Source organism: Anopheles darlingi, chromosome 2, assembly GCF_943734745.1.
Source record: "Anopheles darlingi chromosome 2, idAnoDarlMG_H_01, whole genome shotgun sequence".
Lineage (NCBI taxonomy): Eukaryota > Metazoa > Arthropoda > Insecta > Diptera > Culicidae > Anopheles > Anopheles darlingi.
Window position 1 is genome coordinate 44734403 of NC_064874.1, and position 27500 is coordinate 44761902.

At 47.8% G+C, this 27500-nt stretch overlaps 1 protein-coding gene across 11 annotated transcripts in view; it reads right to left on the reverse strand.

The window, feature by feature from the left end:
• Positions 1-27500, reverse strand: part of LOC125949255 (cytoplasmic polyadenylation element-binding protein 3-like) — a 247030-nt gene that overhangs the window by 2107 nt on the left and 217423 nt on the right. For all 11 annotated transcript variants that reach the window (XM_049676126.1, XM_049676131.1, XM_049676134.1 and 8 more), the window contains exons 6-7: positions 11278-11502; positions 4594-4706 (exon numbers count right to left, since the gene is read on the reverse strand). In XM_049676126.1, coding sequence (XP_049532083.1) covers positions 4594-4706; positions 11278-11502 — 338 coding nt within the window. The remainder of the gene's footprint in view (positions 1-4593; positions 4707-11277; positions 11503-27500) is intronic.

Genomic DNA, 27500 nt, shown 5'->3' on the forward strand with positions numbered 1-27500 from the left:
TCTTTCAATCTATCGCTGTACTGTAATCCAGTATTTGAAACCATACATTCCGTGTTTGTTCTAGGAACGTTTTTCGCATGCATCAGACTAACCAGTTCTTGCCACAAGACTCCTTTTCCAGAAGTGAAGGGCATCGAGGAAAAGTGTTGGTCATGTTTTGTGGTACCAAGTTTGCGAAGCAAAACGTACCAAGAACAAGTAGCGACATCGCAAACCTTGCTCAACTTCGGAATCAGTCCGACCAACTGTTACATTGAAGAAGTTAGGGATGTTTCCGAGACATTGCGAAGCACAAAAAAGACTCGCCGTTGTGGCCAACTCCAGCCAACAAATATGTGCGATTCTTAGAAGTTCCAATGTAACAGAATTGGAACGTGAATGTGATGCTCTCATTTGAATTTTCGCCGCTGTAAGTATAAAACCCAAAGCCTCATATTCAAAGACTAATCAAAATTCAGATAATAATGAATCAGCATCTTCATTTCAAATCAAACATTCAGAGAAGAGATTATGCAGACCACGGCTACTCCTGATTTTAGGAAACGATTATACTGTCCCGTACCATACGCAACCGTTTTCTCTTCCTCAAGAATTTAATAAACATAAAATATTATAATAAAAATATATAAAATTCCAGTAAAATGAAAATGGAAGAGCAAAATCTGTTTTAGATTTTAATTTTAGGAAGAAGATAATGAATATCATTGTCATGCTGTCTGTGAGAAGACTGAACAAAGCATTCGAGCCCATCCCTTCTGGGAACCAACAGTTGCCAATCGATGAAAGAAATTTCTGCCTTCTTCAAATAATGATTACCACGATTTAAACCATCTGATAAGACATTCCTACAAGATGTCGCCAGAGAATGAGAATGGGCATTACAACAATGTAACTAAAGCTGATCGTTTTCCGTCGTTTTGTCCTTTGAAGCATGGAAAGGCATTGTTTCAAGGAAACTGCGAATGAAGAAAAGACCCGTAAAAATGACCATTGGCATGGTGATAGTAGAAGACACGGATGTAAGGGTGTGTGTAGAGATTCGGTAAACCGTTTTGCCATATCTATGTCTCCAGGATAAGAAACGGGGGCAGAAACAATCGCACGCCTACTTTACCAACAAAGAGAAGAGAAAAAAAATCCCTCGCTTGCTACCATTGAAAGGTGTCATCGAGAAGACAGAGAAACACGGCAAAATGTCAACAATAACATAGAAGGCCATTTTAGCTGGCGCACTGGTGATGGCGTCGTTGGAGCCCGGTACGGCAAAAGGAAAGGAGAAAGCCCCGCAGCGAAGCTAATGGGCATGGGGGCCTGCTGCCCGCTGGCTACTAACCGGCACATGGTGCGAGCGAGTCCGAGGATGGCCTACACAGGGCGGAACTCGACCGTAAAGTAGGACGAATCAGTAAGCATTTACTGCTGCACAAAGGAACCGTTTGATAAGGGAGCGAATGTCGATAGTAAATTGGGGTTGGCGATGGTTTGTAGCGACAAACACACAAAGCACCCTCTGCCGACGCCCCCTATCATGCCTTTTGTGTTAGCCTTGAGATCCGGCAGCTGCATTGAACGGTTCACGGAGTGCTACGTAAGGGAAAAATTAGACAAAGTGACCGCTCTTCGTGTCTTTCTTCTTCTCTTAAGCAGGAAGGTTAGTATATAGTATGGTTTGGAGCGGAAAAGGCGGCATTGTTTTACTTCTTCGTAACATTCTCGTGTCCGTTTTCCAACATGTACGTCAACGTCGTACTCGGGCCAATACTCAAAGCAAGTTTTCCAACGCAAGGGTTGTTGGCTATCTTAGCGAAGAATCTGGCTCGCTTAACTTATCCGATTGATAGATGGTAGTGCCATGTTTCAAACTATTCACGCTTGGAATAGCAAATTTACTAAAAAAGCAAAAACCAAAAAGAAAAACTAAAATGCATTCCGGTAGCCATTGCTGAAATAACAGGACTTTCAGCGGGAACAAAAACGAAAAGTTTCGATTCTCTGCAGCATAAGTCGAGGATATAAGTTTCAAACTTTTACAACCTTTCCGATGATTAACACATTTCTTTCGACCACTGCCCCAATGTTTTACGTTCTGTTCGAACTTTGAATTGCTTCTCAGGGTTGTGACACTGAACGGTGCAGGATATCAGTCGTTTCAGGAGCGGCAGGGGGTTGGATTTTTCAATTCATTTCGCAATAAAGAAGCAGAAACCGAGGGCGAAGAAATGAAAAATATTCGGCCCCATGGGTAGGTGGCGGTTTACTCCCTGGAGAGGTTGTCCTTGGCCGTCGGAATCAGAAAAGAGATGAGAGAGAGAGAGAGAGAGAAAGAGATAGAGAGGGACGTAGGGGGAGGAAGACCGGAGTCGTAGCTCGGCGATATCGCGCGGGCTTATAATTTAATCGCCAGATGATTTGGGACCAATCCTGGTAAGTAGCGCGACTCCTAAAGAATAAGCGGCTAAATGACGATAAGAAAGTCTTCTAAAAGCAGAACTGAAGCGTTCGACAAAGCCGTTCACCGGACAGCTGCGAACAATCTTGCTCGACACAAGAATAGTGCTTTCTTTTCACAATCGGATGGTTACGCAAGAATGTGATAAAAAGCAGTGAAAAGGTGCTACCACATCGCATACCACTCCCGCCTCCCCGTACTTCCCCCTGGATTTCCAGGCTTCTGCCGTGAAACACTCCCAGATCTTGTTTTAATCCCAAGCAAAAACGAAGTCAAAAGCACTAGAGCCAAGCGACTAGAAATGACGTTCGGTTGTTGTTCCGTTCGTTCAGTCGTCCTTCAGTGCCATTTGCTTCGTTCAACGGTGCTGTGCGCTAATAATGAGTCCCCAGGGGGGAAACGTGTATCCACGAGGGCTCGCGGAGGAGACTAACAAAGTTCGGGCGATAAAAACGAAGGTTTCACCGGGATTTTGGCAGCACCGCTGTGTGGCTGCTCTGTCGTTCAAGGAAAAAAAAAACTTGGCGTTCACGGATGGTATCGGCGAAGCGTTGGAGGTGAGAACCATCGAAGTAAAGATTAATCGTAGCAGAATAAATCTTCACACCGTACGAATCGGTAATGGTGCGCTGATGGTCGGGGCGTGATAGTGATTAATTAGTTCGTTGGGATATTGTGATAAGGTTGATGTATTGTTGTGTAGGACACTTTTTCTGCTATTTTTTGCTAGTTTTAACAAATGCTTTGAAACTGGCACACTATTGTGTAGCTTTCTATTCGAATTCGAATCTTTCAATTTCCTGTAACTTTCTTTAGGTGTTCTCAAATATTTGAAAAGCCCGTTAAAATACACCATTCATGATAAACAATGACTTGTAAAAACATAATACAAAATTTAGAATTTGGATAAAAATAGTCCCCAAAACAAGCAACTAGCATTCTGTAACGCTCCGTCTTCAGGGGATCAATTCCGATCAACCACAGCTAACGTAAAACTTCATTGCATCGTCTATCATTCAAGTTTAAAAATAATAAAAAAAAAGAGGTTCTAGCCTAGCGGTCATGTCATTCTAAAAGCTGAACATAAAGCTTCTTACAAATGACATTCTCATTCATAAGGATACGTCAGCGAAACAAGGACAGGTAAGCGAGAAAGTAATCCAACGTCGGGTATCTAGTGACCATAGCCTTACGAGGCTGTTCTCTTTCGTTGAACGAACAGCGTAAACCAAAAAAAAAAAAACAAAAACCTCGGTAGAGAAGGCCGGCATTGAATACCATCAATGGCCACAGATTGGTGGTGGTGCCGGCGGTTGCATCCTTGGGTAAACACGCAGTGTCATCTACCGTGAGCACGTCTTGTGGTTGCTCTGGACTTTAGAGAGATCCGTTCCAGCAAGCCTCGCGCCGCTGGCATCGACGAGGTGGAGTGTACCACCAACCAGCGAACGTTCATAATTCAATCAACACAGGACCCATCCGCTGTGATTCATTGAAGGGCCGTGATTCATCTTTCGTGTTAAGGACAGCGCCATGCTTCAACGAGCATTGATGAAAAACCCTGGTCGCTGCGAGTAAGTCACCGCGGGCCCAGTATCTGTCTCTTCGACCACGCTTTCATGTAATGCCATGCTCGTGTGGCCCTGGACAAACGACGTTTCGTCAAGTTGGCCACGCTCATCGCCCCCAACTGTCCATCATCTTTCAGCCGATAGATCTTGCGAACGTGATTTTCCATGATTTGTATCCCGACGAACAGAGCATCCCCCACTACCATTCCAGCAGTCTCCATGCTGTCTCGTGTTGGGAGTTGCCGGTCGACTGACGTCAATGCCGACCGTTTCTCAGCAGCAACTGGCTGCCTATAATCCAATTAGCACACTAAGGCGCACTGTTGTTTGACCAATGGCTGGAAAGCTTAGGGGTAACTGGTTTCTGAGAACGGTAAATTTGGCATACTACAAGGTCTACCACCGGTTTGTGTGTGTGTGTGGGGGGTATAAACGATAGATCTTTGTCAACATGCTTGTGATTTTTACTCATTTTCGCTTATATAGTTAGTGTTCCAAATAATGGTAACGCACGATGATCTGCAAAAGTAGAAAGGCAGCTTTGCGTTTGATGGAACCCAGAAAGAAACTTACCTGGAACAGAAGGAACGCGTATCCCTTGGGCGGGAAGTATGATTTCGATTCAGCTTTGTGAGGCCAATCGACGATCAGATCCCCAAACGTATTGAAAGACGATGTGATTTCCTCTGAAAGAAAGATAGATTGAAGAAGTTTAGTTTGCAAATCATTTGGATCATTTTCTCATTTCCTCTTCAATCAAGAATACAGCTCAGGATTGAAAGAAAATTGAATATATGGTATCTTAAATAATGAAAGCGAATTAAACGCTATGAATAATATACTAAACAGATTCTTAGCAGACCCATTGTATCTTGAATGAACATTATTTCTCCATACAATAATTCAAAGAACACGATGGAGGCATTTAAGGCTTTCGAGTTTGTTTAGAGCTGAGCGTATAAATTCCACCAATAAACTATATCCACGCAGCCACCGTGAACAAATTAATGGCATCACTTCGGTTGTCTGTAACAGGTGGCGTAGATAAGGAGCTCCATAAATATGCTTCGTTAAGTGTACTTAATCTCATACAAGTTAAGGGTTTCTCATACATTTTGTTCTGAGGAATGAATCCGCAAGCGAATTTCCCCAACTTAAGATATTCTTACTTTAAGCATTGCTTTGAATGGTTTGTCAAAGCGATTAAGATATATTTATATGGTTGCTTAAGCGATTGATACACAATTTCTTCGTATGGAGTCGAACGAAACGACGCGTAAACGACTTTCGTTCAACGATTTTGTATAATGGCGGTTCGCTTATTAAGTTCTTGAAGGTCGGGCCAAGAATGGTATCAAAGGTCACAACGACTTCCTCATTCTCTATTTCTCATAAAGTCCGTCATTAATGTTGACTAATTGATGATCGAGTTTCTGAAATTGCTTAATATGCCATGTATATCTATGTATATCGAGCAACACATGCGTATCATTCATATTTATGTTTGTGCGTTCGTAATATTTGGTTCCTAGATTTGATTATGTTTGTATTGCTACACCAGAATCGTCATTCCATTTAATAGTAGGAGTAAAGAAATAGAATTCTTCTCGAAACTAACTGGTACCGATCACTAACTGGAAGGTTACTGCTGGGAAGGATCAAGCTTGTGACAGTTATGTTTAATGCGTTTTCCTCCTACCGTTCTGCAGGGGCCCAAATTTGATGGCCGCTAGGTTTCGCCCACCTCACCGGCCTCTTTCATCACCCCTGCGGTGTGCTACGGGATAGATAATTACAACATTTATCTCCTACCGGACACGACACCAGCAGACACCGGGCAGTAGGTCTGCTAACAATGGGTACACCTAAACGACCTGTCACATCAATGAGCCCATGTCACACGGTGCTCGGGACCGCACTGAATTCGGAGATGATTATCTCGAAGATTCATCCTGTCATCTTCGTCTTCCTGTGCGTCGTAGCCTTTTTTTCTCTTGGAAGCAAACGAAGACACATCCACAAGCCGTGCGGTGGCACAAAGGCAAAGTAATTAGAATAAACGGAAGTCCCGCTGGCGGAAAGTCAATTTTTGGAAGAGGGATACGGAGTAAACGATGCGTAAGTAGAGGGAGACATGTTCATTGGTTGTGTTGGTTGGTTAGTTCTATGTTTGGGAGAGGCGGTCTGGGACATATCACACATTATGAAGGGTATGGCTATACATTCAAGCACCCATGTTTGCTAACTTAATTTAGCTCAGTATCCATTTGGTCACTCGGTCTGAGCATCATACATTCGTATTGCTAGCCGGACGTTTAGCCAATGTCTTTGTAGTAGAATGTCGAGCTGTTGTGATGGGTTCTGAACATTTGGCTATTAGGCTTAATGGCAATAAACCATTACAATGAACACGCACACAATTGGTACCATGAGGTGGATCGGAAAGTCTTAAATAATCAGCCTGAGTAGCTTATGCTGTATTTTCTTGTGCTGCTTCGAACAGAAGTAGCTTGAATTTCTGCTAATAAACAATTCGTTGTGTTACTTCAAGGGAAAATAGCGAGATGCTACATACATCGATCATACGAATAATAGTTTCATTGCAGAGAGATTGCTCTTAATCTTTCAAGAACAAAATCGACAGAGTCTTGTAATTTCATCGATTGGATGAAAGATATTGATCACATATGCTACACACATATGCAAGGCCTCTTTTGTTCTATTGATGAATGTTGAAATAACTCATCTCAAGTTCGCATTTCCAGCCATTTGGGATAATGAAATGTGAGAATTTCATTTGGCTCATGGCTGCTACAGAGTATAGCATGAATGTATATATCAATTTGCAAGAACGATATCAAACCGTTGCGTCCACGAACAGAGGAAAATGAGAAATAAATAGGAACGGCGGGAGCTACGGCAGCCGGTCACACAGAGTTATGAGAGCCATCTCCAACCACGGTATGATGGCCATGGCGAAATGTGTGAAACAGCGAAATGATTTAGTAGATATCAGAGCAATTAATTTAAGAATATCGTCGTTCTGCCATTTTCTTGCCGTTCCGTTCTGAAGCCGCCATTGCGTCCTGGGTCGGTTCAGAGCGCACCGAGCTCTGTACTGCAGTGCAGAGTCGAGCCGAACCGAGCCGGGTACTTTTCTACCTCGGAACGATACTAGCGTTGGTGACAAAATGTAAATGTTGTTTGAATTGGACATTAAGCGGTATTTAATAGATGGTCTCGGAACAGAGCCACTATGAAGAGAGCGAGCCTTGTATTCAAGGGGAAGCATAACCATGACGAGCTACAGCAAACGTGACGATGAAGTCTGACAAATTGCTCGAGCTTTCACGCTAATGTTCAAAGGGTTTTCATGCGACCAACAGGGCGCGCGTGTGGCCATCATCCACCATTCACTTCTCGGACAGTGCATCGAAGAATAGTTTTTATGGCCATTTATTTGATGGCCAGTATTTAATTAAAAAGCTACCGCCACCGATACCACACCGTAGACTGTGGTCTAAGCGTTATCGTTGTCCTGTCCGTCCTGTCCTGCCAAAACGGTGACCAAACGGTCGTTTGTCCTTCACTTCAGTGACAAGTGCGAAAGGAGAAGAAATGGTCATTGTGGACCCAGTGCTCTTTAGTGCAGTTGAATAGCGAATAGAGCAGGCGTTGTTCAGCTAAAAGTCCGCATCTCGAACACGGCACCCTAGCGTCAACTGCAAACATTAGCTGTTACCTAAGAACGGCCGAGGGGAAGGGAAACACTCCATTTCTTTTGCGGAACCGCATAACCGACGTTCACAATTACTAAGTATTTTATTTTACGTTTCCCTCCACGACCGTTGCAGAAGGAAGGTGGTGCGGTTTGCACGGCACCACGAGTGGCACGGGCACTAAAATCTGAATCATTCTTGAAGGGCCGGCGGGCGCATTTGAAGGAGAACTCCATAAAATGAACATCGTCAGGTGTGTGTGCGCGCGCGGGCCCTCGAGGTCTCGACTAAAACTCTTTCCTTCTTACCCACATCATCGCGAATCAGTGTGTTGAGAAGCAGAGTGCCGAAAGCCGGAAACTGAAACACGAAACGTATACCCTTCTCTCCTCCGCCTCCGAACTACAGCCCGAGAATTGTGAAGCACTACTTTGAGTGTACGACGGAACGAGAGTTTCAAGTTTCGTCGATAGCAGAAACTCAGTGCTCTGTGCAGTTTAACGAGTTCTTGCAGGGGTCCACTTGGATGGTACATGCCGACAGGCTCCAGGGGAATTTCGTAGTTCTAGTGGTACGCGCTTGTCGCTCGTTTGTCCTAACCGCAGTGGGAAAGCGGAGACCAAGGGTTTGTCGAATGGAAGGAAGACATCATAAATATTTTGTGGCATATATAAAGCGAACAACCGGGCCACTTCGGCCGGGAGAATCTCGGTGTGCACCGTCGATAGTTACCGATGGACGTTTTAAAAAGAGATTGGTAAATGTTCACTTTAAGAAGTTCCGTCGGATCAACTGAGCCGAGCCTTTTTGTACGAGAGATAAGCAAGTCTAAGAGCCTGTTTTTTACTCCGTACCAGTAAAAGATGCGTCGATCGTCCATCGCAATGCAGGGTACTGCTCAAGGCACAAAAGGCTTTTCTTGGGTGCGTCATTCTTTGGCCTCCACTTCGTTGCTTATAAACTGTGCAAATGCCGTTGATTCATTAGGCTACAGGCTCAGAGAAAGTACCATCGATCGCAGCCTCCCGCTGAAGACAAATTAGTGCAGGAGTTGTTGTGTAGAGACAGACGGACCTTTTGCTACAGCTTCTTGTACTGGACCTCGTCCAGTGCTCTCATTTGCGACGAAGCACCGGAATGGTCTGTGAAACGTGAAACAAAACGAGAAAACCTAGATCCTTGATGAATGTTGGGAGTTTGGGAAATGTTTCGCAACTTTTCGGAACTCGGTAAAGAACCGGCAACCGGCCCAACGAATGGTAGGCGTTGGCAAGTTGGCCAGTTGAAAAGTTAGACGATTACTCGGGAGGGTAGTAATTTAATACCCGGCACGACACGGTTTGCGCGAACGCGTTTGATGTTTCACTGAGTCGCTTCCGGGCGTGCATTTTAATTTAGTTACCTTCAACACCCTCCGCCCCAATCCAAACCCAGGCCAATTGTGCGCGGCTGATGGGCGAGAATTAATCCGTCCCCGCGAGATACCATCTTCGGGGTAGTGCTTTGGAATGAATAAGTGGCGGCTCGGTGAGTTATCGAATTCAGTTGAAGTTTGCAGCAGCAGTTCCAGTATCAACAGCCCGGAGTCAGTCCTGACTACTCTGTTTCCAATTTGTTTTTCCAGAGCAATTAGAGCAATGATTCACGCTCATCAAAGAATTCCATGGAGATGCATGGTGACGGCCTGCTGGATGTAAAGAGAGGATAGACCATACTGAAGGCACATAGCAGTAGCTAACGGAGAACCATGGACGAACGTCGTCGGTTGAGCCAATAATCCGGAGCTGATGTGCCTGCATCATGGTCTGCTGTCAAGGATAGCTCCATTCTAGCGAGTCCTAGCAGCAGATAGGTCAAAACAAATTGTTTGCCATTTCACACTTCGTCTCATGGGTCAGTGGACAGAAGATGTCAGTTATTTATGATGTTTACGAAGATGTTGATTCTCGTAAATCATGCTTTTGTTTGCCATACTTCCGACAGGAGGAACTACTGCTAGAATCGGCCAGTGTGCCATGCAGAAAAGAAGAGTTGCTGCTACATATTCGCCTGCTTCGAAAAATGTTACCCTGGTCGACCCCCATAAGAGCCCCGGTTGTGCTAACACACATGCATCTGCATACGGAAGCCGGAACCGTTGGTGGACAACAATTCACACGGGCTGAGAACGTGTCCCAGATGACGCAGTAATTCATTAAGAAGAAACAAACTATACTCTTGTCGGCAGCAGCAGCAAACGGCATAGAGCATGGCGTAGCCCAATGGCGCTAGTCTGGAGTGAGATGAGAGTTTATGTATGGTAAAGTGGGCACACATTTGGCCCGGGTGGACCCCGATTTTGTGATACCTCGAGACACTCTGTTGTTGTAGCAGTGAGCAAGAAGGGATTCTTGTAGGAACACGTACCTTTGCCAAGGCCTGAAACTTAATGCCAAAGCTGGCTGGCATACAGAGTGCAACGATAAATTACAGTAGCCCTGGCGCAATTGGAAACATTCCGGACTTTGGAAGTATGTAATGGACCCACAGCAGACGTTGGTTCATTGTTATCATGGGTAATGGTGGGCGTTTGGATGGCTGGACTGAAAGTGGACGCCACGGGACGGGAGCAAATTATTTCCTCAGTGCAGAGCCAGGCCACTAGGCACTAGCAGTAGCGGCCGTCGTGTTGTAGTTTCGGATTTTAACTCGGGAGCAAAATACCGAACAACAGAAACACAGTAGCCGATGGCGGACACAGCATGTGCGTGGCTTACAATTTGGATTTCCCCTTCCACTCCGGGTTGAGTGTTTCCAGCGCGTCCTGGAGCCGGTCATTGTCTCTACCATTGAGAGTCCATCGATCTCAGAAGTTTTTGCCATCAAGTGTGTACCACGAAATGGAATCCAACCGTGGCTGTCAGGTAGCCGGAAAAAGGGGGGAGAGATTCAATGAATAAAACACCAACCAGAGGATTCCATTTTAGGTCATCTGCTGGAAGCTGCCTAGGTTATAGCCTTCGGACGAACTAAGATGAGATTGCTTAGATGGTTTTGTTGGACGGATAGGGATCGATCAAATATTCGTGGCTACACAAATACACACGTTGGTTGATATCAGGGTTTTTGATAAAATCAACAAAGGGCAACTCCATCTGGATGCTGAGGCAAAAAATACAAAAGAAACGAATGGAATCGTGTACGTTGGAAGCCTTTGCTACAGATGCCCAACTTCCGCTGCCGTTGCCAACGTCTCCTTCCGTGCTTCGACAGTGAACAATGCAACCATGGTCGTCTCCATTTGTGATGCTGAACTTTCGGAAACCGATCGCAGTCACCATTGGGAAACTGGATGGTGTAGAATTTTAATAATTTTTGCATCTCCCCAATAGCTTTCCAACGATGTCATAAGCACTAGAGGCGGGTAGGGGTGCTGCTTGGCGGGGAATTTAATGAAATAAACCTGCACAGGCGTACCATGCAGTAGCTCTTGGCCACAGTTGCTTTTAATTGCGAAGGCAAAATTGCGAACGCATCTCTCCCCCCCCAGTCCACTTACCTTCATCAATGTCTGGTGGCAGACCGCCGACGAATACCTTCCGTGAGAAGCGCTCCGTTGTTTCCGATCCGTTCGAGTGGGGCGACGATCGGGCCGGAGAGTTGAGCTGCAGCTGATTGCCTCCAAGGAATCCACCGCCACCATTGCCAATGCCGCCGCCACCACCTCCGCCGCTACCATCATCGTCGTTCAGGTGCTCATCAAGTCCGGTGAAGAAAGGTTTGCCTGCAAAAGAAAGACCGACCGTTGCGTAACAGTCACGCCGCAACGAAAAAGGCTCCATTAGTAAATTTGGCAGGCAGCATCATGGCGAGCGACTCGAAATGGATCCGGTAAAAGCTGCCGTTCGAAATCCGAAACACGCACTGTACAAATCACGGGCTTTGAGCGCCGACAAATACGGCACCAGCCGAGTACGGAGCGTCTCGTAATCGGTGCAACCGTACTGCATAAAATTCATTCTGAAATCGAATCTCGTCTCCCCCTCGACGTGATAAAAAGAAATCTAAATCCGGGAGAGGGGCAAAAAACACTTCACAAAAGATCGGCACTACGCGGATATCACTTTTCGATTCCCTGCACTTTTCCCGGCTCGCTTTGGAGGACTTTGCTCTTCGGAGTCTCGATTGAATTTGTCCCCCAACGCGCGCCCCAGCTTACTTTGATTTCGGTTGATCTCGTTGAAACGCAAATCACTCGGCTGCGGCCAGATAGCTGTCCCCTTTACTCTACCTGCGCGCAGCCTCCGGTCACAAGATAGGGATGCGTTGCCATGGTTACCCCCAAGATTTGCGCAAGATAACCGGTCACCTGTCAAAACGGATTGCATTAAGCCCTAGTTACACAGACCGCGACAGAAATGCGAAATATCAAGACGCTTGCGCTTCGAATTAACGCGGTGGAATATAAACCGATTTGCGCTGAAAATCGTGTATTCTTTGAATAAATAAACGTTTTTGATGATTTTAATTAATATTTATGGTTTTTTTTTCGTTATTTTCGCAGTACGTGTAGAAGGGCCTTAACCGAAAAGCCACTGAACCGGTAGTTTTCCCGGTTAGTTTTTCCACTCGTTTTCGCCCACGTGACGATACACGCAGAACAGGCTTCCTATTTAATTATGCTGATTGGAGACTAAAAGGTTGATTGATTTGCGATGGTCAACATATTTGAAAGGCAATGAAAGCGTAAACATTCCAAGCCGGGGATCCTTTTATGTTTTCCATATCTTCTCAATATCTTGCCATCGGGCTATGCGAACACAGGCTAGCGGACCGAGTCCAAACGCAAAAATGTTTGATTTGCTGATTAAAATACCGCACTGCGAGGCATCCTAGCAGGAGGACGCACAGTTTACATTTCATTACGAACCAAGCCACTCCCGGCAGTTCGAGGCGTTCGGTGGCAAAGGGTTTAATTTAAATCACATTCCAGTGCTAGCCGGCGGCTGTTTAGCACCGGCCAGAAAGCACCAGTGGTACACAGGCCTGGCATGGCTTCGCCCTGTGCTCCTCACTTCGATTAAGACCTAAATCGTGTTTCCTCCCATCACCCTCACGCGCTCTCGTCTTTTGCACGTAAGGTCGTAACATTTATGCGCCGAGAGTAAATCAATGGGGCAAATGGTAAAGTTTCCCAACATACCCATCCCCTTTTCCCACCCTTGATACCCGACTCCCGCTCCACATACCCGTGAATCACTGTCGACAAACAAAATAGTGTTGCATATAGAGCAGCGATTACGGTGGCTATAATCAAACGATTTTCACAATCCCCTTGCCTCAGCGATCCACTCATCTAGCGACTCTGCTGCTCGATGCCTCGGGGTGTCTCCCTACATTCCCCAGTCGGCAACTGTGGTACTACGCCCTACTCTACTACTACTACTACTGCTACCACCACTGCTACTAATACTGCTGCTGCTTGACGATGTGGAAATTAGGAGTAGCAAAGTTTCCTGAACACTGCCCCTCCCCCTCTCCCTGGTGGGAAAACTAATCGTGTGTGAAGTTAGCTTTTTTCCCTTCCCTTTCCCCAAACCCCAGGGCTTGCGACACCTTCCGAGAACGACAGACGACGTTAGCCATTCCCCGGGATACGGGCTAGGTTGTGTACGGGTGTGTGTGTATGTGTGTACGTGGCATGGCGTGCGTGCGTGGCGTGCGTGGGTGGTGCACTAGGTCTTGTGGTGTTGCTGTGCCGTGTGGGTCCGCTTCATTACTACTGGGATTAACTTCTTCTGGTGCCACCGGAGTACCATGAGGTGGGGAGCGAGAAAAAAGAAAATTATTATCAAAATAGTCGTAATTATTGCTTGTAATTTGTATTTATTAGAAACGCCTAGTGCACCCTCCGGACGGCACTGAATTGTGCCGATTAGCACAGGGAACCGCTCGCCTCGCTGGTGAGGCCTGCGCCTGCGACCGAGAAAAAAAAATCCCGCTCCGTCGGTCGGTGCCGGTGCGAAGGCAAACATTGCATGATTTAATTTAATCTCGCTCTTTAATATCTACCCTGCTGCCTGCTGCGACCTCCGGGCTGGACCGAAACCCCGTGCACCTACCTCCTTGGATCGTTTGTTCGTGTTCGTGTGCAAGACCATAACCTAGAGGGAACGTGTTTTTTACGATCACACGGAAAGGTTTTATGCTCTCGCCACAGCACACTGTGCTGGGTGTTACGTGCCAACGCTTGTTGACAATTTCCGTTCGTTCCAGGCCCAGGCCCAGACCCAGACCCAGAGAATCCTGCAGGGGCGCAGTAGTCCAAGAACTCGAGCTGTTCGTTCGTGTCGCCGGATGCTCTAATGAGAAACGGGCAAAGCAACGGCATAAGGCGGCTGATGGCGCCCATGAAAAAGCTTATTACACGGAACCACCTCCTGGCCTTTCGCTCCAAGTACTGCCTGCCGCCGTACCCGTGCCCACGGTTCCTGAGGGAGAGCTCGACGGAATCGACTATGAGCCGCCAGGATGGACGGTTTCCTCCTTCGTGCTACCACTCATCCCGACTGAACGATGATGATGATGATGACGATGATGATCAAAATCACGATTGGAAGGATTTGAATTGCATATGCGCGTTGGGGTGGTCGGTCGGTCGGTCGCTACGTGCCAGCATTGTGTCACCGGGGGCCACATTAGGCGTCGACATTTTAATGTCGACCAATTTGCCACCGTTGACTGGCTGAATGGTGCTGCTGGATGGCTTCTCGCCGGTTCTCGTCGACCTTATGGGGTGGTTCTCGAAATTTCCATTCGAAAGTCAAACATGGGTGGCGACCACCCCGCCACCACCCCTCGTTACTCAGCATAATAGAGAAAGCTAACAATTGGCCCTAACGTCGAGTCACGAGACGAGAGATGAGTCCCCGAAAGTTGCTCGATGAGGAACAGTTTAATTCAATTTCTATCGACGTGCCACAATCAATTACAAGCACACGTACACACACACATGCAGAGGCAGCCGTGCATGGGTGTGTGCTCACATTAAACACGATTACGGTGTAAAATTGCCACCTTTCTGTGGTGTGCCCTTGGCTGGAATGAATCAATCGGACACACCACGGTAGGACACACACACACGGCATCGTTTCCAGCGATCGCACTGTGGCGTTGATTGCTTTTCGGGTTAAGCGATCAAGAAACGATGCGGACCACTAGGGCACACGTGCTGCTGCCGAGAGTAGTGTTTGCATTACGGCAAACGCGTTGTTGCGTGAGTGCGTGTGTGTGTGTGCGTGGCCACCGTACGCACGTCTCAGGATGGAAGGGCCGGAGGAAAACAGCACAAGCGAGAGTGCCAGCTGCTATCGCTACGGCCGACGATACCGGGACGATGTCCCATCATAATCCGTATGAAAATGTAATTTACATTCAAAACAACCGCATACACCGCCATACAAGCACACACACACACACGCCCATGGGCTGCCGCACGGTTTAATTAATATTTATATTTACAACCATCATCATCCCATTCGGTCCCGGAACAACGGCAACGGTCTCCTTGGTGATGATGCGGTGCTCGAGGCTGTCACCGAGGCACGCGCATCCCGCAGCAAACCGGGAAATGTAATGTCAACCGGCATGCCATGCAACCAGACCGGTACTACAATAACAGTAAACTATTACCGTCCTGGCGTGGCCTCGACGGGCAAAAGGCCAACCGGTTGGCCGGTGTAAGTCCCTAATTCAATGAGTGCCAGGACAGGAGCGGGCAGCCTCCTGCTCCATGCCATTATGCTAGGATGCACGGCAGCAGGTGTGCCGGGCCTGGGTCTTGCGCTGTCCGGACGAGGTCCGGGAAGGTCCGTGGAGGGAACCAAAAGAATGGAATTCTCTGCCGATGAAAATAAGATTCCAAAGTGCCTATTCGCCAGGTTGTTGGAGTCGTCGCATTCTTGGGCCTCGATCGAAAGAGTAATCGAATCAATTACGGGGAATCCGACAGAAAGAGAGAGAGCGAGAGAGAGGAACAAAGCAAGAGACTAAAAAGAATTAACTTTCGAGAGGCTTTCGGGGAGGCGGGCCCTTCACTTACTTTATCGAAAGTATGATCCGGCGCGAATGGGAGGATTTAATTAAAGGGCGAGGAGGCAAATTTATGGAAATGCTGCCTTGGCCAAGCCTTGAACGCCGGAGAGGCGCTACCGTGGGGCGAGCTTTATATTAAATCGCGCCCCTCTGTCACCCTTCCCTTCCTTCTCCTCCTCTGTGGAACGTGCGGTCATGCCTTTATGGCTGCGACCTAGATGCTCGGTTCTGCACGTGGCCAAGAAGGCACCACCGCACTTCTCGCGCGTTTCTTCATAACAAGTGTCCACCAACACCACCGCCACCACCACCGGTCGGTTGGTTGGTCGAACGTGTTTGAAAATTAAATCAAATCGGAACTCCCCGGGCCGGAACCCGGAAGTGCGCACTTGAGTAAGTGTGGCCCCGAGACGTCCAAGGTACGTTTGAAATACTAGGTTTGAAGTGCTGTCGATCTTCTCGCCGATGCACACGGGAACCTCCGTTGGCCAAACGGGATGAAAAAAAAAACAAATTCCAAAATTAAATCAACACTTTACGATCCGTCGGGCCCGGGCCCGGGATTGTCATTGTCGGGCGCTCGGCAGCCACACACACACACACACACAAACACCCGCGGGGTCACGAACTGAGCGAGTAGCAGCAGCAGCAGCATAAATCTTTATTGCAATCACAACCAGGCCCTCGAGCTGGTACTGGCGAATTGCTTTCCGTCCCCGAAGAAACCACACACACACACACGGGGTGTCGAGAAGTAATCTAACGTACGTACGGCCATAAATTTGTCGCGATTTTTCGTTCCGTTTGTGGAATTAATTTTTGAAGAAACGACACAAACGTGACGCACCAGGTGCAGTAGTAGTCGTAGTAGTACCCTTTTTCCAATACATGGCATCGCCGGGTTTTTGTGGAGCTTAGGAGTCTCTCTCTCTGTCGTCTTCTTTACGTCGAGAGTAAACTGTAAATTGGTTGAAATGAGAAAAAGCTCACGAGGGATTTATGACAAAACTCGTTTACTCACTCACTCTCACGACTGCAAATGAATTATTGACCAACGTAAGAGACCATGCAAGGCCTAGCAAACGGCGTATGGAGTGTCGAATGTGGTAGGTGTCGAAAACGGTCGCCCAACAAGCCCATCGAGTTTGATTGAAAGGCTTACCGTTCCCCTACCCCACACCCCCGCTGACCATGGCAACCACTGGCATCTGTCTAATCCGGTGAACCGCACTACACACGTGACAGAGGGGCCACATTCCGGGTTCGGGGGTTCGGTTTGATGCTGCGCCACCATATCCTGATGTTTCGATATCCGGTCACCATGTCGGCGTGCCAGTGCGTGCCTGTATCATATCACCTAATCGCATCCGTTCCGGGTGAATCGGTTTCGTAACAGTCATGGGAAACCACAACAGCCGGCACTGCAGGCCGCCTGCTGTGGTGCTGGCGACGAAATGGACAACACTCACTCGACAGAGAAAGAGAGAGACAGAGAGGGAACAAACGACAGGCAGAACGGGATGGAGTTTTGTGCAAAACATCATTTTCACGTTTTCCATCGTCACAGCAGAGAAGGAGAAGGAGCATAGGAAGCGGTGAACGGAGTAGGCACCGCTGGCTGGTTGCGGCTGCTGGCGCGAGGTCCTCCCGAAAACCCCAGGCCCGGAAGTGTCCCGGTTTCAAGTTTCAACAGTGATAAATTACAGCGCTCCGCTTCCGGAAGCGGTCAGGGGCTATGTTTCACGTTAAATTAAATTTAACTGAAAACTTTCGGCCTCCCACTAGCACCCGCCCCTCCACAGACACACACACACACACACACACACACACACCAACAGCAGGATGATGGAGCACCGGCCGGGGCGCGATGGTCAACAACGCTGCCAGCCACCTACTATCCTATCACCCGGCCTGGACCAAAAACCAAAACAAAACACGGAAAAGCGATCCCGACCGCGCGCGAGTGTGGAGCGGAAAAATCAGGAAAAATTTTGCCGGAAAAAAGGGTTTCCAAGGGAACGGGGTCAGTGTGTGCTGTGTGCTGTGCTGTGCGCAAATGGTGCTGAGGTGCGGTTGATATGTAACGACCTCGTGTGGTTTACGTTCTGTCCGGCTTTTGCTGGTCCGGTTGGTTGATGGTGGTCTGGATGGATGCTACATCCGACCGGATGCTGCTTCTGCTGCTGCCCTTTCTTCCTGCTCTCTTCCTGTGGTAGATTGCTAGCTCCCCACTTCGCTCGTCCCCATGTTTTTTTTTTTTTATCGGAAGCAGTTTCCACGAGATTTGTACAATCATTTCGCCGCCTGTCTCTCGGTGGGGCACTGTTTCGTTGCTGCTGTTTTTGTTGCCTGTTTAGAAGTTGCCTCGCACAGAACCGCCGGAACCAGCAGCAGAGTGGCGTGGCCGACCGGACAGTAATAAAAGTTGTGTATTTTTCGACTCACTGACTCTTTGGAGTTAGCGAAACGGAACGGGAATCGCGATGATAAGCAGCTCGTGCCCTCGTTGGGGCCTCTGCTGCCGTGACGGTGAGCCGGAATGAGCGAAAGCTCAAGGCTCCCCGCCATTGCTGTGGGTCAGCTCACAATCATTACGAGCGACAACCCGATACCAATAAAGAAATGGCTTCAGCCCCTATGTATGTATGTGCGTGAGTGTGAGTGCATTTTAGTGATTAAAAATGATGCTGTGGGGAAGGCCACGAAAAAGAGAGAAAATAAAACAAAACATTCGCGAGAACGCGAATTTTCCCACGCCTTATCCCGGATCGTCCGTGGATGTGGACACTACTGTGACCATCGCTGTTGCTGCTGCTGCTGCTGTTGTCTGGCGAAAGTGATCCTCCTGCCATTCGGGGCCAAATAATGGGTCAGCGCAATCGTTGGCGGACGTAATTAAATAACTTTAATAAATTTAATATCAAATTATATTGCCTTTTTCCAACCGTCCATCCCGAGCGGCCCGACGGGGTTGGTGGGGGGTTCGAGAGTTTGATTGCAGCCGTCGTGATGGGGGGGGGGGGGGGGGGGGGGCGCGACCCACGCAGGACCCACATTGGCGTTGACGGATGTCCGCCATCTTTTTTGGGAGGGGAAGAGATGTTTGCGTGAGGGTCGATGCCGCGATGGCCCCAAGATTAATTGACATTTATTTTTCAACAATTTAATTACAGCTTTGTTTAACGATTTCCTGCTCCTCTCTGCCCGAGCGCGCCAACGCTACCGGTTACGGGTGGTGATGTCGCGTTTGTTGTGGAACAATAGGAGAAGAGCGGAAGATTCTGAGAGGATGATTGTGCAATCGAGTTCGTCGAATACGCCACACTGCAACTAGACGGTACGGTTCGATGAGTCCAACCTATTTCGGTTGCTTGCGCTTCGATGTTGGATCGAGATGAAGCATTGAAAGCCACATTGGCACACTCGTTACAGGAACAGATCAATGTTAGTAGTATTTACGGAATATTTAAACACATTTGCACCCATTGCTGTGTTTGGAGGTTAATCCAATAGAGCGTAACGGACCGCAATCGTCTAATTAAGGATAATTGCGCGAACACAAGGCTGCAGGCGAGATTGATGCAGAAGTGCGGAAGTGTTACGCAACTGAGTTCTGAGAAGCAATTGAATTCTATTGTACAGAGCGTTGAAGTGTAAAGTGGTAAGCCCGAGAGCTCCGAGGAATATCGAGGGAGATGCGAATGCAAATTCCTCGCCCATTAGAGCTTATTCTATGGAATTTCCTGGATATGGGTGATGGCCATTAGTTACAATCCGAACTCGAGAAGTGAGCATATACAATAAACCGCTTAAGGGGGAGGAGAATCACTAAAACTCCTCGTTTGTGATGATCAAGAAACTACCTTCAAGTAACAGAGACTCGATTACAATTCGCTATCGCTTCAAGTACACGTTACAGATCTGCTGTGGTATCACCGTTAAGATCAAGTGACGGACGAGCTTGAATGACTGAAGAGCATTGAGTTACGAGCACGTTATAACGAGATTCATGCTTCGTTGAATCTCCATCGATGCTCTTCGCGATTGCCAATGCGTTACCATCATGGAATTCAATATCAATAAATTAAAGGAAATATCTGTTAATGAACACACTCATTCATCGTGCGCTGCATTTCCGACGATAAAGGAATTGTAACATATGCTACATGAATTTGCTAATGCTTCTAACTGAAATACAAAAATGGACGAGATATTTTAGGGTGTGTTTCGAAAAGTAAGCCACAGAACATGCTTTAAAATATAACACATGCTTAATTTACTGTTTGACTGTTAAAGAGGCAAAGATTTTTTTTGTCTTAAATGCTTCGAGCAACAAAATTATGCCTTGTTTTAATAAGCACTTGGTTAAAATCGGCAACAAACAACCATAAACAGAAACAAAGACAAAGGCTTTTTGATAACTAGCGGTAAAATAGTAACAAGTATATGTTTAAAAACTAAAAGTTACTCATAGTTTAATGGCCAAGGATGTATCTGCTAACAGTACTCTCTGTCTATGTCGTTTGAATTCATTTATACAGATCCGGATCAGATTAGATCCGGTACCTTTTAACAAATAACATTTTTCCAGCAAACTGGACGAATTGAGACCACAAGATAATTTCAAGGAACAGTGATGATTGCTCCGGACATTCCTCAATCCCACTGTTTTCAAAAAGCAGTTTTATGAGTGTAACGATGCATAAAGCAGCTTGTGGCTTATTGTGCAGTTAATGTTATTTTACTGCACGACGACTATTAAAATCTGGTCGTTCTGCTTATTTGGTTTCTTTGCGCTTTAAAATAACTTTCTCCATAACAAACAGAAGAAAAATATTAGATAACGGCATATCCAGTAAAAACATGTTTTTACGACCAGCCAAATAGAAGTCTGTTGAGCAACTGTCCAAACGTGCAATCGCGATCAAATGATGGCATCTCTTTGACCATTCCAGTTATTGGCATAGAATATTCAACGTTTTAACTGCCTCAGATGCTTTGTGCGACATAAATTTCTGCAATGCATTCACTAAATTTCTTGTTGTTTATTGAACATAACACTGCACGTTAAACCGCTCCATAAATGGCGAATATGTTGAGTCCAATGGATGCATTGGTAGTTGTAGAAATGACGATACCGATAAATAACGATTGCGCTCGTGTGCTTGAATGTCACAACACATGAATAACCAATTGAAGACACATCACAGTCCAGTGCCGTTAAAAGATTGGTTTTTAAAAACACAAAAATCATGATGAATGATCCATCTCTCGAACGCATATGCCAAGCGGTCGAAAAACTTTCGTTCTTCAAAACTTTTATCCCAAAACCGATTCTCTATCCCTTAAGAACACCCGACAACTCTATCCGTTATCGGTAACAGCATCGCAAAACGCTCCCGAAAATCCCGAAGAAACGGTGGTTCAATAGTGGAATCCGCCTGCAGAACGACACGTACGCAGAGGACACCAACGGCATCCGGGGTCTGGATATAGTGGCCAAAACGGATGAGTTTGTCGGGAATGGAAAAAAACCCCCCCCAAAAAAAAAAGAACCGAAGTTTGGCATTCAGTTTTCTCAGTTTTCTTTCGGAAAATTCGGCGGCCTTTGGCTTCGGCCGCTTCCCTGCCGTTGGGGGCGCGTTGAAGCGCGCATCTTCTGTTCGTCGACGTGAATTCTCCCACCCGTGACATCCCCCTCCCCCTCCTGTCCTGTGCGTGGCAACAAACGGTCTATCCGGGAGCACATCCTCAAGTATCTGGGATCTTCTCGTGCGTTTTAAAATACAAGTTTCACCGCTCGGCGGTCAGAGGTGGTCTGGTCTGGTCCAACCGGGCGGTACCATGGGATGGGTTTTCCATTCCACCCCCCCCCCCCCCCCCCCCGCACACGATTTTAACGACGAAGTAAAAACTTTGAGCCAACCCCCCGGTCCCAGACCGTTCAGTGGGGGGGAGCGAAAACAGTGCTACTGGGGATGCTTTTGCGCTGGAAAAGTTTGCGCGCTGCGGATGCATCGTTATCTGTTTGGAAAATGGTCGTTCAGTTTTTCGAGAGCGGGCCCATCCCACCCCAAACCCGAAGGCCCAGCAGCTGTTTGCATTGGTACGCGTTTGCGGTTTATGGTGTGGCTGCTGCTGCTGTTGGTAGCGGAAGGGCGGAGTATGTTAAAAGTTGGAAAACATCTCAAACGTGGTTGAATTAACAGTAATGGCCCGTGGGCATCGTAGCGAGTGAACAGCATGGAGCCGGAGACCGTGCGAGAGACGCAAGCCCCCCATCAACCGTAATCGGTCTCGACCCCTCCTTCGGTGGTCGCCAAAATCCTCACCCTAATCGAATACCCGGACCTGAGGAGGGGACCAAAATCTCGCCAAAAAAAGAAAGAAAGCCTTGGCTTGTCTGGTGCCCCGATTTGGGATCGAAATTAGGGGGTCCAACCCCTCCCGCAAAGAAAAAAAAGGGCTCACCAAAGCGATCATAAACAGATTTCATCGAATAGGCGGCGGCTCCGGGGAAGAGAACCACATCCAACGGGCGGTTCCGATAAGCGACGCTTAGCGGCGATTGCGGCGCAGGAAAGCAACTCAATTTGCTGGTCAAATGAGCAAAGCCGGACCATCGCCCCCCCGGGGGGAGGTTGATTCCGTTGTATGGTGATTGAAATCACATCCCGGACCCGGAGATCGACCGGGTCGGTCGGTACCTGGACGTAATGTTTCCGTTTCGGATGGATCAGACCTTGGCCACCTCCTCATCCCTCAACGGTCGATCGATCGATTGATCGATTTGTTGCTGCTCCAATTCCCTCTTTTTTTCGGCAATCGGCGGTAATCGCTTTAAACCAATCATCGGCGGCGAAAGGCCCAATGGTTCCACAGAGCGCACCCCGAATGCTTCCACCTCCGAATGCGTTCGTGCATTTTTCTATCACACGCAGCACCGGTCAGCATCATCATCATGCTGCTGCAATATGCTGTTCCAGGTTGTTACGAGAGAGAGAGAGGAGAGAGAGGCAGTGAAGAGCGTGGTGGATGACGGCTGTTAGGTTGCCGTTTGCGTTGCCGCACGCAAAATGAATTGGCATAATTTATATTGCTTGTAGACTATCAATTTTCGAATGATTTATGACGGACGCAAATGCAAATTCCAAACCGCTTGCCGCCCCCTGACGGTGCCGCGGTATGTCACGCACCAGGAGCACGTGCCTAGCGCAGTGTGTGTGTTCACAAATTACTGTTCCGGGAGTGGGTGGGGGGCCCGGCATGTCACCGGCAGAAAACAATCGGAATACATACATTTATCAATGATAAATTACCCGATGGTTGATGAATGTAATAAGCGCCACGTCGTCTCTCGCGCTGCTCTTTGTGCGAAGCGGAATTTTGTGTCACATTTCATTCAGGTTGCGCATGCATTCCACATGCTGATGCTCACTTTGCGATGCGCGCGACAAAGCGATGGTCCGACCCGAACAATGGTGCCAGGAATGCCGCGGAAGGGCGATCCTTCGTGTGTTCTCACTCCATGGCCTGCGTTATAACCTTTCAAACGAACCCCAACAACAGTAGCATGGCCCGGTGTGTTTGTGTGTGCGTGTGTGTGTGGCGCGTTGATTAGAAGCATGGTGTGCTGCGATCCGGATTCCAAATTCCCACACATGCCGGGGAGATGCCAAAAAATGAAGAAAAAAAAAACACGAAAAGTACTCCAACTCCAGCCGCGACCAACCGACCGTTACATCATCGGTGTCGCGTATGGTTTTAGACGCGCCCCGTGTTTTCCTCGCGAATGCTAAGCCCACCAGTGTCAGACGGTCCCGTGGCCGGGTTGCCACCGAGATCGGGTTGCCTTCCCATTCCCCTTGTCTCCCCCGGGGGGTGGCGGTTTGTTTTTCGCTTTTTACTTTGTCAACGAAATTTTAATTTAAACTTTTCCCGTGTGTCGTGTCGGTACCCGGTGCCCGGTGTCCCGGTATCCGGGAGAAACTGACAGGGAAAACGTGAAATCGAGAACAATTTCTGCTTATTTCCGGCCCATAAAACCGAACGACTCACCAATCTCCCCCCGGAGCGAGCGTGAGTTCCAGGGGAAGGGGAGGCCAAACGGGCATCGGGAGCGTAGGGGAAGTAATGCTCCGGCTTTGGCTTCGGGTTTTTGGTGCCTGTCGGTGCCATCGCGCCATTCCAGGGAACCCTGGCTACGCCTACGAGAACCGGGCGAACGGTTGGCGAACCAGCAGCTCCGGTGCCAGGCACCAGGCACCAGGCACCCGTCACGTGACATGTGCCACGGAACCACGGAATTCGTGTTGTGTCTGTCGTGCCTTTCGATGCCTTCGGAAACCCCCGGGTCGAAACAAAAGCAATAACGGAAACAACGTTCCGTGCAAGTCGGCTTTTTGGCTTCGGTCCGACCAAGGCAACTCGACTCGGCCGGGTGTGTGTGTGTGTGTTTGATGCCGTGGCGCTGTACCCAAAGGGAAAAGAGGAAGGCGTGAGGTTCAGCGCGATGTTTACACTGGAAGGGCCGCTTCTGTAGGTGGTACCGTACATTGGCGAATACTGTGGAATAGCAATTGGATGGTTTTGAAACACTGCCTGCGCCTCCAGCTACCCCCTCCCCCGAATGCGATCCACGAAACCTTATGGCGTTTACGGATGAGAAACTTGCTCTGCACGCTTCCGCCGTTTTTGATTGAGCAGAGCGTGGGCTACATTAAAATAAAATCGTTTACAGAGAGGATGGGGCACCAGGAAGAGATGGAGGAGGAGGAGTTTGGCATACAACATACAGAGCATTGAAATACGCTTCTCCGGTGCGCTTGCACTCTATTTGGTATTAAGTATCTGCGAACTTGTTCAAACCACAAGCACAAGCTGTACAGAGTGTGGTGATGGTGGTGCTGTTGCGATCCTCTTGTTGCACCTGCCATTAATTAGAGACCGCATCGGTACGAATCTGATAAAATGCTGCAACACCAGACTGCCAGAGAGTGAAACCGATACACCAACCTTTCTGCAAAGTAGCAAGCATTTACATTAAACCTAGTTTGACCGTCGAAACCGGTGACTAATGCTTGTACGCGATTCATTTTATTTCAACCATGGATCGGTGGATCGGTGGAGAGTCCGAACACACAGAATGGTACCTTAAACCTACGCTGCTACTTTGCTGGTGGCCAATAGCTTTTCCTCCGTTTTCCTGTTCGTTTTTGTCGTCTCGCATTTCATGACGGCGATGGTATCCGCGTTCAAACTCGACTATTTCGCCCGCTTTGTGTGTGTGTATGAACAACGGTGGGAGGAAAAGTTTGATGCTCGATGCTGCGTTTTTGTCGATCCCGATCCCGATCCCGTCGGTGCGGTGCAACATGGCCGCTGGTTACATGGACTACACACCAAACCAGCTGCTGCAATGAGGTTGGTTTACATGCTGCTCAATTCCCATAAAAAGGGAAGCGTTCGCTATTGCACAGGCATAAAGAGAAGCAACAGCAGACGTGGGCGATGCCAGTTTCGGTTACAGTGGAACGCTTTTGCTTTTCTCCCTCCGATGAAGCCTTGGCGGTGGAAAGCGCCACCAAAAAAACAAAGCAGCCGCGGCGATGCATCACGCGTCAAAGCGCATAGACCGTTGCTAAGCCCCACGGTTAGTGGAGATCGACCGAAACTTTGCGTCCGCGTTGGACGGCGATCGGTTACACTGTCGCCATGGTTTCGGTAAGGGTTTTCCTGCACGTTTAAGCGTGCTAGTTGGCTTTTGGTTTGTTTTTCTCGGCATCAACGGGGAGGCTCAACTTTATTTGGGAAAACCTTTACTGCGTATCAACAATCTAGCAGCCATTTTCTACAACGCCTGGTATGTGACTCCCGGTGGTCATTTCGTTGTTTTTGTTCAATAATATTGACCCGAATGGATGGAGTCTAATGTGTGACAAAGTTTAATTGAGAATAGTTCGCCTGCGGATTGCAAAATCTAAGCAATCAATCTTCCGAGTGTCACACGACGAGCGAATCCCGAGATCCGATTCGAATGTGGAACTAACTCTAGCGTTTTTTTTTATCGCGACGCACAATCCATAATCCACCTTCAATCGGTCGTTCAATCAATTAGCTAGCCCTGTTCCACCGAAACTGTAGAACGCGGACGTCGATGGCTTCATCTGCCCGTCGACGAGTGCAGAGTCGCCGGTGCAACGCAGGAATACCAATTAATCGCGGAAGTACTTAATCTAACCAATCCACGTCACGCACTCGAAAGATCGATCGCCGCCCCGGGATTGAGAGAGTGCCAGCCAGCCAGCCAGCCAGCACCCCAACCAGACGGAGAGTTCTCCATCGGCGCGATTTTAATTAGGCACCGATAGAATTCTTAATTAAATTACACCGCTGCTTTCGTCGTCCGGTTTTGTCGATTGGCGAATCGGTGGCCCCAGGGTGTGTCCCAATTCGTCGGGCCCGAGATTCGATCCGCAGTGGAAGAAGGGAACGGAGCAACAGAGCAAGGAGGGGAAAATGTTGCATAAATCGAACTAATTGGCCATACCGAGAGACCTCTCTGCAATTTCTGGTCCATCGGTCTGCGATTGCGTGCCCGAAGCGCCATTTCGGAGGCCATTGCCACGCCATTGCGCGTGAATCCGAAACCGAGATTGCCGTAAAACGCAAATCGGACAAAGGACAATTGCATAACTCCTTCCCCGCTCTCCCAGGGGTTGGGCTGGTTCGTCGCAATTGATTTTCCACTGGAAAAGTGTTGCGGCCTGTGTTGGATGTTCCTGTTGATCGATTTAGGTATTTGTTTCAAGTGCTCGAGGAGTGAGCTGTGGTCCTTGTCAACGCCACGAGAGCAATTTAAGGCCCCACGGATGCACGCAGCTAGTTCCGATGACCAACGTTTCGTGGGAAGCCCTCAAATTAATTGCGTTTAAGCTGCTTTCACGTCAGACGCGTTTTACGAGCGTTTTTTTTTTGACGCAAAAACGCACGGTTCGTTAGTATCACACCCAAATATATGGAAGCGTTCACACAAAAAAAATCGAATCATGTCCATGCTTTCCATGAAGCTTTGAAAGGAGAATGAAAGTTTTTGGATTCCTAAAAATCTACAGATTGTGGCAGGTTCTGTAGAACCGACTATAGCTATAGAAACTAGGCCAACAAACCAGCGTTGCACTTTGATTTTATGATTGGTGTTGGCAGGAAGTAGTTGAAATCCCAGTTATCATTGTTTTATGCGTATATTAAACTATTTATCATGATTTGATAAGGTTTCGGTAGAGATTTTGTACGATATGCTTTTGCATCAAAAAACGCCAACTCTGATGTGTCAAAAATCGCCTCTGATTTGAAAGCAAACTTTACACCCACAAAACCTTCTGCTAAAGTACTGGTGTTTGCACATGCAGCATATGCAGCAGGCGATGACTGCTAACAGCCATACCAACACCTATTCCTAGGCTACTGCGTTTGTGCAACACAAACATATGCCACCACGTACCGGATGCATTCGGCAAGGAAGGGGGGAGTCAGTAACTGTAACATTGGCTTCGTTCCGGATGGACAACACAGTCGAACGTAGTGTGTCGATGAAAGCCGGGCGTTGCAAATGATTTGTGATTTCCGTGCCAAATTCGCGAAACACGCGAAACATATTCGTTTCACTCTGTGTTCTGGGGAAACCGG